The sequence below is a fragment of the Parasteatoda tepidariorum genome, chromosome 6 (assembly GCF_982258835.1).
Source record: "Parasteatoda tepidariorum strain Cologne lab strain chromosome 6, Ptep-v5.0, whole genome shotgun sequence".
Lineage (NCBI taxonomy): Eukaryota > Metazoa > Arthropoda > Arachnida > Araneae > Theridiidae > Parasteatoda > Parasteatoda tepidariorum.
The window spans coordinates 52,493,469-52,507,157 of record NC_141760.1 but is presented as its reverse complement, the minus strand read 5'-3'; the positions used below and the strand labels follow the sequence as shown (position 1 = coordinate 52,507,157).

The window sequence follows — 13,689 nt, the reverse complement described above, 5'->3', positions numbered from 1 at the left end:
TTTTTACCTGTGAAAAACTGTAGTTATATAATTCAATTTTTTTAATTTTCACTTTTGTCTACAAATTCCTGCCAGTTCAGTTTCATAATTTTTTTTAAATAAAAATTGGATGTTTAAGAATTAAAATACTCCCCAACGGCATCTTCTTCAAGAAAAAAAAAAATTACACCCGCTTTAGAGAATATGAATGGAGTGAAACAAGCAATAATCAAGAGGCGCAACATCAGGTAAATAAATGACTGAAGGAGCGTATCCGGTTGGAAGGGGCGTACCATTTCAGCATACCAGTTTGATAGTTTATCGTAATTTTAAGGGAGGAACATATACACCGAAAAGCCATTACATTATGACCGCACTGCTAATAACATGTAGGACCACCTTTAGCCTTCAAAACTACTAGGACCCGCCATGGCATTGATTCCACAAGTTGCTGATAGGTAGTCTGAGGTATCTGGTACCAAGCGCTCACCAACTGGTCCTGCAATTCCCTCACATTGCGAGGGGATAGCGTGGCAGCACGAATTTGGTTTTCCAAGTAGGTACACAAATGCTCTATTGGATTGATGTCAGGTGAATTTGGGGGCCAAGACATGACTGAAAGTCACTGGAATGTTCCTCGAACCAATCCATGACGATTTGACCCTTATGACATGGTGCATTATCCTGTTGGTAAACACCATCCCCCGCAGGAAAAACTGTTGCCATGAATGGGTGAACCTGGTCTGCAACTATGTTCAAGTAGCTTACAGACGTCAGGGATTGTTCAATGAGGATTATGGGTCCTAATGTGCCCCATGAAAACATTGTTCCTGGGCGAGAAACCATGAAAACCTGGGCGAGCCCATTGTTATAGATGGAGGGTGGTCATAATGTAATGGCTCTTCGGTGTATATATATGATTTCATGAACTACCATCAAACTTTGCAACATTTGCTTATTGGTGGCAAAAAATAATAATATTAAAAATAAATTTCCCGCCGTCAGCCTTGACTGCTGTAGTAGTTCTCCTACTTAGATGATATTTTATAATAATTTTAGTGCTGTAGCAGTTGAAATAATCCTCCAGAAGTAGAAAATTTTTTGAAAATGCTATTTCTCAGATTGTAAAAAATATGTTCATCTCAGCGCATAGTTAAAGAAAGTGTGTGTGCCTGTTCATTAAAACGTGAACTAACTCTGTCATTTACGATTACGAAATTTAACGTATGTAGATTTTATTCGAATTTGTGCACCTCGAAATCCGACCCGAATTTATGCACCCCGAAGTCCAATTTTCAAAAACTTCATTCGAATTCTTCTTACAAAATTGGTTGCATTATATCGATAGGGGGAAAAAAGGGATAAGTAGAAAATCAACGATACGAAGAACGGAATTAATCTACACTTGCACAAATAGATGAAACGAAAAAAGCTTATTGTAGTAGAGAGACTGCTCTATATTGCATCGTGATTGTTAGTCTTTAAGGGTTTATAAAATTACGTAGGGCTTCAATCACACAGGAATGTTTAAATTCCTGACATGGCCTCAAATGCTTCACCTGTCCATGACTGACAGGATATTATACTGTTATCATTTTCACGTGCGCTCCAAATTAAGCTCTTTTTTTTTTGTTTTTTTTTTTCTGTTTAAAGAAATGCTTAGAGCCAGTACAATGTAGTAAGTTCAAAAAATGTCAAATAATATTTTCTAAATTTTTTTTTTTTAACAAAAACTTTTATATTTCGTTATATGCTATATTTCTGTATTTAAAAAATAATAGTTAAAATTGTTATGCGGCAAAAAAAAGTAAAAAAGAGTTCGTGCTTTGTAAAGTTGAAGTGGAAATTGTTTCAATACATAGTTCTTGAAACTTGTTTTATCATTTAAATAATACTTTATATTCCGATTATTTACTTACATTAGAACAAACCTAAAATAACCCAAGTTTAATACAAATAAATATTTCTTTTATCTTATCAGAACATATTAACATAATATGTAAGTTTGCATTTTTAGTAATTGTAAGTGCATATATGTTTATAGACATATTTATCATAACAAACTGTTAAAGCAAATTATTTGAATAGCCCTAGAGGATTACAAGGGATCTTTACAAATTTCTGACGATAATTCGTCACATGTTTTGAATAAACTGATATACACTCTCTGACTTTGTTAATTTTGTTTACATAGTGGATTGTAGATATTGAGGAAATATTTTGCTAATCGCAATGCCCGAAACAGTTTTCGTGGAAATCCTAAAATACGACGGAATCCCCTTAGGCTTAGGAGAATTCTTTTGAAACTTCCAGACAGGAAAGCTAAATATTGAAAAGATCACAAATCCTGGTTTCATATAGTAAGAATCCTAGAAACCTGATTTCTGTATAGATTTATTTGGACAAACTAATTCTTTCCATTTCTTTCAAATGTAACAGTTATGTGAGCCAATTTTGGTAGTATTTGCATCTTGCTTCCACTTTTTGTCAATCTTGCCGAAAATTATGCCGGCATTTTTTTTGTATCAAGCCAAGTTGCATAAGTTAGACTTAAAAAGATATCCAGGATGAATAAAAGTTATGTGACGATCTTTGATTCGCAATAACTCCCCTTTAAGTCGCATATAGTTTGTCGATTTACAGCACAGGTTCGCAGATGGTGTTCTGCGGAATCTCAGGGTTCCATGGAAGAGTTAAATGGGTTCTAAGAGTAAGGACTTTTTTTAAAGCTTTTTTTAATGAACCTATTAATACCATTAGATCCAATCAATATATCACTATTCACCTAATATTTCGGATGTATTAACGAAATTATTTCAAGTAAATTGCCAATGGAGAAGAAATGGCAAATATACAATAATTTTGTTAGTTTTATTTAGTTTTATATTCAACTAAAACCATAATTTGACTTATATCATTCATTTTCAGCTTATGCTTACAGACTAAAAAATTATAGTATTTTACAAAGAATTTTTATGATTTATTTTAAATTTACTCATAAAATTATGGATAAATTAAAAAAATATTAGGTGTGTAAATAAGTTTCCGTTGTTCGTCACAAGATGGCATTACAAGAAGGTTATGTAGAAATTGACTGGTGTTAAGCGTTTTATTGTAAGTTTGTTCATCTGTTAACATTATAAGCTTAAAATATTAGTGATTCCGTATTAGCATTACGTAATTGTTTTCTTGCAAAAATGTCAAGTTTTGTGCCAAATAAGCATCATTTGTGGTAATTTTTGATTTACTTCCCTAATTTGAAGAAATTTGGAGCTATGGTGCATTGATTGCTTGGAGAAGCATATGGTAAGTCTGCTTTAAGTGAGAGAAGTTGTCGTGAGTGGTTTCAGAAGTTTAAAAACGGTGAGTTTGATGTGGAAGACAAAAAGCGTAGTGGAAGGTCAAAATTGTACGAAGACAAGGAATCGGAAGAATTATTGGAAGAAGATTCGTGTCAAACGCAAAAAGAACTTGCTCTTACATTACAAGTGACAAAGCAAGCAATTTCATATCGTTTAAAATCCTTGGGAATGATGAAAAAACAAGAAAGCTGGGTACCATTCTAACTGAAGCCAAGAGACATTGAACTTCAATTTTGCATGAAAATTGATTTTGCTACTTGGAAACACATCAATGGGAAGTCCTATCCCACCCGCCATATTCACCAGATCTTGCCCCTTCAAATTATCACCAATTTCGGTTGATGGCACATAATCTGTCTGAGCAAAAATTTTCATCATTTGAAGAAACTAAGGAATGGGTCGATTCGTAGATGTCCTCGAAAGATATCATTCGAAAAAACTAAGGAATGGGTCCTCGAAAGAAGAAAAGTTCTTCCGATGTGGTATCCGAATGCTCCCAGAAAGATGGGAACAAGTAGTGTCTAGTATTGGAGAATACTTTAAATAAAAGATAATATACCATTTTTTCACAAAAAAATGCTAATTTTTGATAAAAAACAGCTGAAAATTATTTACACTCCCAATATATTTATATATATTAATAATATATTAATATATATAATATATTAATATAGCAAATAAAAATCTTAATATAACCTTTTAAGTAATTATTTTAAAAAAAACTTTGTTTAGATGAATGAAAAACTTTTTAACTAAATACATGCTCACATATATTTGCACACTAAAACTCAAAATTTCCAATAGAATAATGACTGGATCTTCTAATGATTAACATAAGTGGTGACATCTACAGTCAATTATAATCACTAACATCTACTGAGTTCTAAGGGTTAAAACATTTAAATACTCGGTTTCTCTTAGTTCTTCACCCTGTACTTAATCTTGACCTATATTTGATGCTTTTCAAATTTCTGGAAAGGAGGAAGAATAATTGTGACTATATTAAACAAATAATCCCAAGAAACTGAAGCTGTAACATATAAACTCCAATCGCTTCAAAGATGTACTAACTGGAAAATAACAGTCGGCGCTCAAACACAGGTGCTCATTTTCAAGACTTGCCAGACTTGAATGAGAAAAAACAAAAGTGACTATTATTTTTGCGATTGAGAAGAAACAGAGGTGAATATCTCTTGCTTTTCTTCTCATTCCCGGCTGGCAAGTCTTGAAAATGGCGCCTATTTTTGAGCTCTTGAAATAAGTCGAATGGATATTATCAATTTGTATGTTTTTGAAATGAATGAAGTAAATTGTGACTATAGTCACAAAATGGCGATTTAAAAGGTATCTGTTCGTTGCGACAATTGTGACGGTAGATACACCACCATTGATTTAGTAGTAGAATGACTCTCAATATTTTATTAATTAGAAATATTTATTTTATAACTTAATTTTAAAAGTTGATATTTAAATAAAATATATAAAATCTTTGAAAGTTTAGCGAATGTAGAAAAAAATTCCGTATGGTTGGTAAATTTAATTTTTAACAATTTCGCATAACACGCCTACTCATTTCTCTTTGCCGATTTTAAATTAAAAGATTTGTTATATTACAAACGATTTTACCCCCCAATTCTTCTATACAATGGAATAAATGTTTCTAAAAATTCCCAATTCATCTTCCAAGGAATTTATCTTTTAAGCATTCTTTCTGTATTAAATATGGATATAAAGAAATGTATTCCATGTAATTCTAAAGAAAGTCAAAGGAGGTAAGGGACCTTTTCATATAGCGAGTCAATTTCATTGAAGACACTAGATGATATGCATCGCTAGCACGACCCGAAATATTTAATTAGTTGTGCAAACAGAAAAGTCGATACGAAGTTTCTTTCGTAAGAAGCCGATGGAAATTTAATAGAAAAGCTTGGAATAGCCTAAGGGTTGAGAACATTCTCTTCAACATCAATAGAGGACACACTGCTTCAAAGATCAGACAATTTTAAAAGCGGGGAAAAAAATTAATAAAAATTCCAACTCTCTCTTTAGAAAAAATAAAATAAAATAAAAATCTCGCAAGCCCCATTGAACCAAAAATAATAATAATAAAAAAAAAGAAAGAAAAATCTTATTACTTTTTGAATATGAATTGGCGTTACTGGGAAATTTGGTTTTGAATAAAAGAGGTAGGAAAGAAGGCTCACATCTTTGTCATATACTTGAAGTGAAATAATTTGCTTTTACAAGACTCTGTTTATTTTTTTACTTAAAAGGAATATGAAAAATATTTTTTAAATTGTTATTCTCTGCTTTGTAATAAATATGTAGGAAAAAATATAACTTCGAATATACGAGAGGCTTTGAGTTTTGAGTAGATTTTGACGTGTGTTGATTCTAAAATCATTTCTGAAAATCTTAAAATGCAACAGAAATATTTTTGAAATATTTACATTTTTTATGCCTTATAACGTTAAAAACGCTTTACGGAAGAGATCAAAGCTTTTTTTTTATATATTATATATTTTTTTTATAAGAAACAAATGTTTAAATGAAAGTGGTTCTTAAACGTTGGTTTATAATTTGATATCAGGTCACAAAATTAAAATATTGGGAAAATGGAAGCAAAAAAGTAATATTGTTTGTATATAAATTATAAAATTACGAATAATATCCAAGAAACGAAAACAATTGTCAAAGTGAATTATTATTATTGTTGTATATTGTGTTGTATTATTATTAAAATGTTGAATTATTATTGATCAGCATCACAGGTATGTCAATGATATTTTTGATTAAAACTTATATTGTAATTATTGAATTTCAAAATTAAGTTAAATTTTCGTCACCATTAAACATTCCTTTTGCCCGGTGGCAATGACGTATAAAGGCAGTTTTAGATTACAAATTGCATTATAATGAAGTTTCAGTCACAGTGAACTTAACATGATCCCTTTAGTCTCGACAGCAAGGTTACATTACATGATGAAGGTAGATAACATAGCATTTTTGGATTACAAATTATATTATTTGGATGCAAGTTTGATTTTAGATTTTAAAAATAAGATTTCGGACTACAAATTAGATTATATTCTAATCATAAAATTCTAAAATTAAACTTTAGTCCGTTGTTAAAAGTATCAAGACAATATTGATTTAAAATTTTTGGATTTTGTAATTGTTAAATTTTAAAATAAAGACTTACGTGGTTTGATTGATTGGTTCATTTACGTCGCACTAGAGCTGCACAATGGGCTATTGGCGACGGTCTGGGAAACATCCCTGAGGATGATCCAAAGACATGCCATCACAATTTTGATCCTCCGCAGAGGGGATGGCACCCCCGCTTCGGTAGCCCGACGACCTGCACGCGAAGTCGAGCACTTTACGGTAGAACAGTTTAACGAGGACCAATATCGCACACCCTCGGTCCCTACGCAGACTGATTCAAGTGGTCACCCATCCGCACACTGACCGCAGCCAGTGATGCTTGACTTCGGTGATCTGCTGGGAACCGTGTCTTAACGATCAGTCCAGTGCGGGACACGTGGATAATTATAATTAAGCTTCGCGCTTTCGGGAAACGGTGGAAATAACTCTGCAGAAAATTGCTTTTAAGGTATGAAGAAGGCGCTATACCGAAGGAAAAATTTTTCATCGCAAATTCTCTTTCACTGATATAAGTAACTTACAATTTAAAGTATAAAAAAAGTTAATTCAGGCAAACCTAGAATAAGCCATGAATTTTTAGTTGCTGAAAAAAAAAATTCAAAACATCAAAAATGCAGACAAATTATATTGGAAGAAAGCTTTCCCGTTGCGTAAACCTAAGCTATTCTCTCATAATTTGTTTCCTTTTGATACTTTGAAAATTTCTTCTCAGTATTTGGGAACTTCGTAGTTTATCCTAGGTTTGTCTGAACATTACTTCTTCTATACTTTCAATTTTAATTTAATTATGGAGGGCAAAAAGAATTTGCGATGGAAAGTTTCTCCTGTGGTATAACGTCCTCTGGAGGAGATAATGGCGATTGCCCAATATTATTAATTCGATTATGTTTATTGCAAACGGGCTTTGAGAGTGGCAATGGTCTGCCACTTGTATGTCGTAGATGTGATGGGTTTACATAATTTATTTTATTTATTTATTTATTTTTTTGTTGGATGGAAACTCTGATGAGGCGTAACTCATTCGGATACAATATTCCTATCACCTGCAATTTTTAAAGTGTTTTGGGGCCTAGGCATCAAATATTAGTATACGCCATGATTGCGACCAGCCAGGTCGATAATGTGTGAACTTTGCACCATTTGTGACAGTAATAAAATGTTTTTATACTGATTTATCATTTAGATTGGAACACTGACATTAATTCGAAATTCTCAGTAAAAGTTTTATGGGACATTCTTTATAATTGGTTCCCTTATTCAGGGTGAGTCTCGAATAACGTTCAGTAAAAATTTATAAAACAACTGTCGAAAAGCATTTGAATTGTAAGATATACTACAATTTTTACGCATCATTTTAAATAATGCAATTTTAAATGGCAAAATACTAAATTTGAGGGAAATAGGTTCAGTAGGTCCCTAAAAATCAAATTTTTAAATCATAATTCGATTTTTTAGCATTGCAACTCAAAAGTTTTTCGACAATTATTAAATAATAAATATTTGCTGAAAGTTATATTTTGCAATGAATTATCTTTGGATAAACAAATTTCATAATTGTGTGCTAAAGTTTTGAAATTCGTTTAAAAAGTTCTCTATTGTAAAAACATGTTGAAATACTCAAAAAGTAAAATTAAGGGGTCCGAACTTTGGACAGCTCTCCGGATCAGACTATTGGGATCACATTTCCCAGATTAAGGCTACTTCTATATTTTAGAGGTCAGAAATCCGAATCCGTTGAAAAAAAGGTCTATCTATACAGAGAAGGTACGTTTCTGTGTTCAATTTCGAAACTTAAAATATCGTCTGCAGTAATTAATTATCATATTTGAGGTTACCTCCTCGAACTATTTAAATTGAGTCATAGAACATGAAGATTCGATCATTAGATCAAAAGTCATTCAGAGTAGTCTGTTTATTCTTTTGCGCACTGTACTTGTTTCAGATGAAAATAAAGCTAATTAGGAAATAATACTATCGAAAATCACCTCCACGGAAATTTTATTTCTGTAGATAAATATTACATTGATTTGCTTGAAGGTCCATTTACGTTTCCTTATAAAATTTTGTCTATCTTTATTTTCTCCCTGTATATAAAATTTTTGTTCTGGCTTTTTAAATACTAGCAGCTGAACGTCATAAATGCACCGTTCCCAGTAAGATTTTATAACTGTTGACAATTACAAAGGTTGCTATAGAAACGTAGTTTCCCCTTTCACCAGAGACTAATAATTGGCTATTGTACGTTTAGTTAGAGCAGTGATTCTCAACCACTGTGCCGCGGCACTTTTGTGTGCCGCCAAATTCTAAAAGTGTGCCGTCAAATATTAGAAATGATACAATAAAAATTATAATGCTTTTTTTTCATTACGAGTAAAGTTTAAATTAAAGAAAAGTGTATATATATAAAATATAATATATATATAAATATACACATTTCATAATTTTTCCATGCTTTAACCGTGTGAACATCTTTGTCGGCCATTGTCTTGTCTCTGACAATCTTAAAATAAGAAGGAAGTGTTTAAATTGTTTTGATAATTTTAAGAAATGTTGAAATAAGTAGGAAATTTAATGATTATTAAAATTATTAATTAACAAAGGAAAGCAAGCTAAATATTAACTTTCAAATTGAAATAAAAGCTAATCATTAAAGTAAGCTATGCAATACAAATTAACAAAGGATAACTAACAAAAAAATAAGATAACAATTAATAATCAGCAAAAAAACTAGTTAACAAGAAATCACAAAAAAATAACAGCTAATAGCTATAGAAAACAAGCTAACAATTAATAACTAGCAAAAAAATAAAAATAAATAACTGTTACTAACTAATAAAAAATTAGTCAAAAGAAATAATTAATCCCTTAATAAACGTGCTTTTGTAGAACATATTATTTTATTTCACATTCAAAATTATTATCATAAACTATTTAACACAATGTATTATAGGTATGTAAACAACTTTTAAACTAATTTTTTTCATTGTGTGCCGTCAAATTTCAAAATCGTTAAAACTGTGCCGCCCCCCAAAAAAGGTTGAGAATTACTGAGTTAGAGAAAAGTTGCAGAGGTTTTAAAAATTAGTAAGCTTCGTAGTCTTGGCCCGACTATGCATTGTATTACCAATAATTGACATTTCTTATTTTTAATAATTCAATAGATTGCAATGGAAATTCGGAGGGATAGCAGACCGATTTTTTAAAGTTAATTCATTATTTTAATTTGTTCTTTGCTGCCATACATCAATATGATTTTTTAAACTTCTGCGTTTTAACTCTCCTTGTCCCACGGTCAGATCAACAGACTAACAATAATGGCTTCGTTTAAGTTGCTATACTATAGCATACAAGATATAAAAATATTGAAACACTCTATAATTTAAGATAATTAGGATTTCAAGTCATACATTTTTGTGCTGTCTTTCTGAAGATGTATGTTTTCTAGTTTATAAAAATAAAAATAATTTAATAACGAACCTTGGTAGATAATCAATGTTTTGTTATATCAAAAAAAAAAAAAAAAAAAAAAATGGTGGAAATGAAAGTAACTCCCAAAATGACCTCTCTTTCCGCCTTAATACAGTTTTTTTTTCCTTTTCTTTTTTTTCGTTTCTATTTTCAAGAAGAAAACTTAAAAATAGAAAAGAAAAAACTTTTATAACAAGAAGCAACGAGATAACGATATTTTTTAATGCGTGTATATCTTACCTCTTGTCAGGAGATATCAGAACTTCAATACCGCTTTAGATCATAACGATATATTCCTATTTCAATATCGTGTATTTTTCTGCAAACTGTGTTTTCCAAACAAAAAGTTACTAAAATTCCAAATAAAATTCTTAAAAAAAATATTTCAAATATTAAACAGGTTGTAGCTTTGTATGATCTGGTTAAATGTTCGCTCAATTTTACAAGCAAACGTGCATATTTTGAAGAAATGTAGCTGGAGCACAGCATTTAATATTCTCTACTAAGGTTTGAGTAGTCCTGTACTAGTGAATATAAACCTTTGAGTTGCGTATTGCCTAACGATATTGAACTTCAATACAACTTTATATCATCACGAAATATCGATATTTTACCATATATCGTAATATTGTTCAAAGTTATCATAGCTACATTATTTTTAAATTGGTCAATATTTTCGATATTCTAAGGAAATCTATCAACACTTACGATTCGTAGTCCATTAATATGTCATATGTAATTATAGCATAATTAAGTATCATATCATATTCAATAATAGTTGCCTATAATATTCTTAATAGTATAATACTTGATATTTATCGTTGGTAATAATGTTAACAATATTATCGTATTCTGTAATTACCATATAATATGTATATATCGGGAGAGAGGGTAGGTATTTAAGATATAAAATGAGATAACATTTAAAAATATCCTTATCACGATGTCCTTACCACAATACAAAAATATCCTTACCAAGAATCATAATAAGTATTGATTCATCACGATATGTCATTTGGCTAACTTTTCCATTTTACATAAACGTAACTTTTCCATTTTAGAAACTTTAAAATGATCTTACTTAATCACTTTTCGGTTAATTTTAAAAATATTTCCTCTAATTCAGTACATGAAATGACCAGGTTAGAGATTCAATGCACTATAATTTATTGAATCGTAAAAAAAAAAAAAAAAAAAATTGATTATTTCGCATTAAAATGTAAAAATTTAAAATGGTTGTTCAAAGTCACTTATCAGGTATGAAAAGGATAAAATATTTTTGTAAACAATTAAAAAAAACTGAGGAGACGCACAGAAAATTCTATTTCAATACGCAGAATTCCCCTTTTTATATATAAAATAATTGCTACTAGTACGCAAAACAATCACAGTTACATAGATTTTTTTTCAGATAAATGTTATAAATACATACATGTATTTATTAAAAAAGACAACAAAAAAATGTGTGTCATAGCATGCTTTATATACTAAACTCGTATTTAACATAATCTTTATAGAAAACCTATTCAGTTTTTAAATCTAAAATCTCTATTTGTATTTGTGCATTGTATGTGATATTTATTTCGGAAGTAAATGTACATGAGTGAAGCTTGAAATGTTAGAAAGATTTGTTTTATCAACGAATAAAAATTTTCATACAGCACGCTGCCGTTTATTATTTCGCTTTTCAAGAGTATTAGCTGATTCTGATAGGATTCCTATTGTTACATGCAGAACTTCTCGCTATATGAATCCTTCACACTTGTATAGCAAGAATCACTTTCGAATCTGTTAACTCTTTAAAATATAGTTAAGAGCAAATATTGCAATAGGGGAACATTTGCTCTTGATAAATATATTTGAAAAGTTCTACAAAAAAGTAATATCCTAAAAAAAAATTCTACAAAAAAGTAATATCCTAAAAGAAATTCTACAAAAAAGCAATATCTAAATGGTACATCCATTTTAGAGCGCACTAAGTAATATTCTTTGCCTAAAGGCAGTGGCGTAGTTTTGATGAACGTTCGGGGGGGGGGTTATCTACTTTTGACACACACATACAAATTTTTTATATATATATATATATATATATATATATATATATATATATATATATATATATATATATATATATATATATATATATATATATATATATATATCTTCCTATCAGGCAATATCTCGTTTCAATAAATTATAAGATGCATATAAAGCAAAATCATTAAAATATATAAATATTATCAAGTACTAGTATATGGTACATATATTTTAGCAAATAAATTGATAGGTGTTACAAAAAGATGTTTCGATGTTTAGATTCTGAAAAGATGTTAATAACATTATTTATATCTACTTCAATTTCCCGATGTATGCTTAAATGAGCCAGTCCGTTCAAACGAGTTTCTTTTGTGGAGTTTCTCAAATATGATTTAATTCTTTTCAAAGTCGAAAAGCTGCGTTCTACACTGGCAACAGTGACAGGTAAGGTAGCTCCTATTTTTAAGATGTTGTAGACGTGTGGAAATAAAAGTTCATCACAGAAGTTTATTGCGTCTATAAATGAATGGGGCCTTTCTGCGTCTGAAGGTTGAGTACAACGTTGCTTCCACAGTAAAACTTCCTTAACAATAATATTAGCAGCTGCAACGTCTGATATGTCCGGCCATGTCGTTAAAATTTCTTCCAAACACCCTTCAATTTGTTTTTCACTCAATTTTACTACTGAAACGGGTAAAATGTTTTGAATACTTGTGAGTACTTTTCGATGGGCAGCAAATCTTATATTTAATTGGCAAATAATGTGGTCTAAAGCAGGAATAAATATCAATTTCCTGTAATAATCTTCGGGAGAACATGCAGGATAATTTCCTCTATTCCTCTGTTTTGCTGAAAGGCGGGGAATTTTGAGCTCTTCTCCAACTTCGTCAGCAAATTCAGTCGCATTTTCAAATAAAGATTTAAATTTTGATTCGGCGTTTTCACGTGCACTCTTAAACAGGTTTATTAAATCATCTGCCATATCCACAGCGGATACTAAATCAACCTTTACTCCTTGTAAGTATGTTGATAGCCTGTGAGTAAAGGAAAAAAGCTCATGGATCACTATCAAAGAAATAATAAAATTCCCACCTTTTAAAGACTGTAACAAAATGTACGCTTTCTTTGAAGACTCGTTGTCTCCTGATTCCTGAATTTTTTCCAGAGAGTAAAATATTGGAATAAAAAGTTCTTTGAACGTAATAACTGCATCAAGTCTTTCTGTCCACCTCGTCTCACACAATTTCGTTAAACGTTGCTTTTTAACCTCATTATTTATTTCATTAATTTCATTTCGTAAAATGGCTTCCCTTTTGCATGAATGCCTGAAAAAGTAAATCACTTCTTTTATAACGCCTACGGCATTCCTCAAATAGGAATTAGCACATGTATCGCTTAAGGCTAAGTTAAGAGAATGGCTTGCACAATGAACGTATAAAGCTTGTGGATACATCTCCTTAATACGAGCTGCACACCCTTGCAACTTTCCGCTCATTGAAGACGCGCCATCATATCCTTGACCTTTTAAAAACTTCAAATTTAAATTTAATTCTTTGCAAGTATTGATTAATTTATTTGATAATCCTCTTCCAGTGACGTCATCAACTTGCACAAAAGTCAAAAAGTCTTCTCTCAAAACTAGTCCTTGCTCGGTTTTTTCTAAATATCGGGCACA

General features: G+C 30.8%; 1 protein-coding gene across 1 annotated transcript; it reads right to left on the bottom strand.

The window, feature by feature from the left end:
* Positions 1-12,267: 12,267 nt before the first annotated feature.
* Positions 12,268-13,509, bottom strand: LOC147808031 (52 kDa repressor of the inhibitor of the protein kinase-like). The gene has a single exon (XM_087166836.1). It carries the CDS (start codon positions 13,507-13,509, stop codon positions 12,268-12,270), a length of 1,242 nt encoding a protein of 413 aa, XP_087022962.1.
* Between the last annotated feature and the right edge of the window lie 180 nt (positions 13,510-13,689).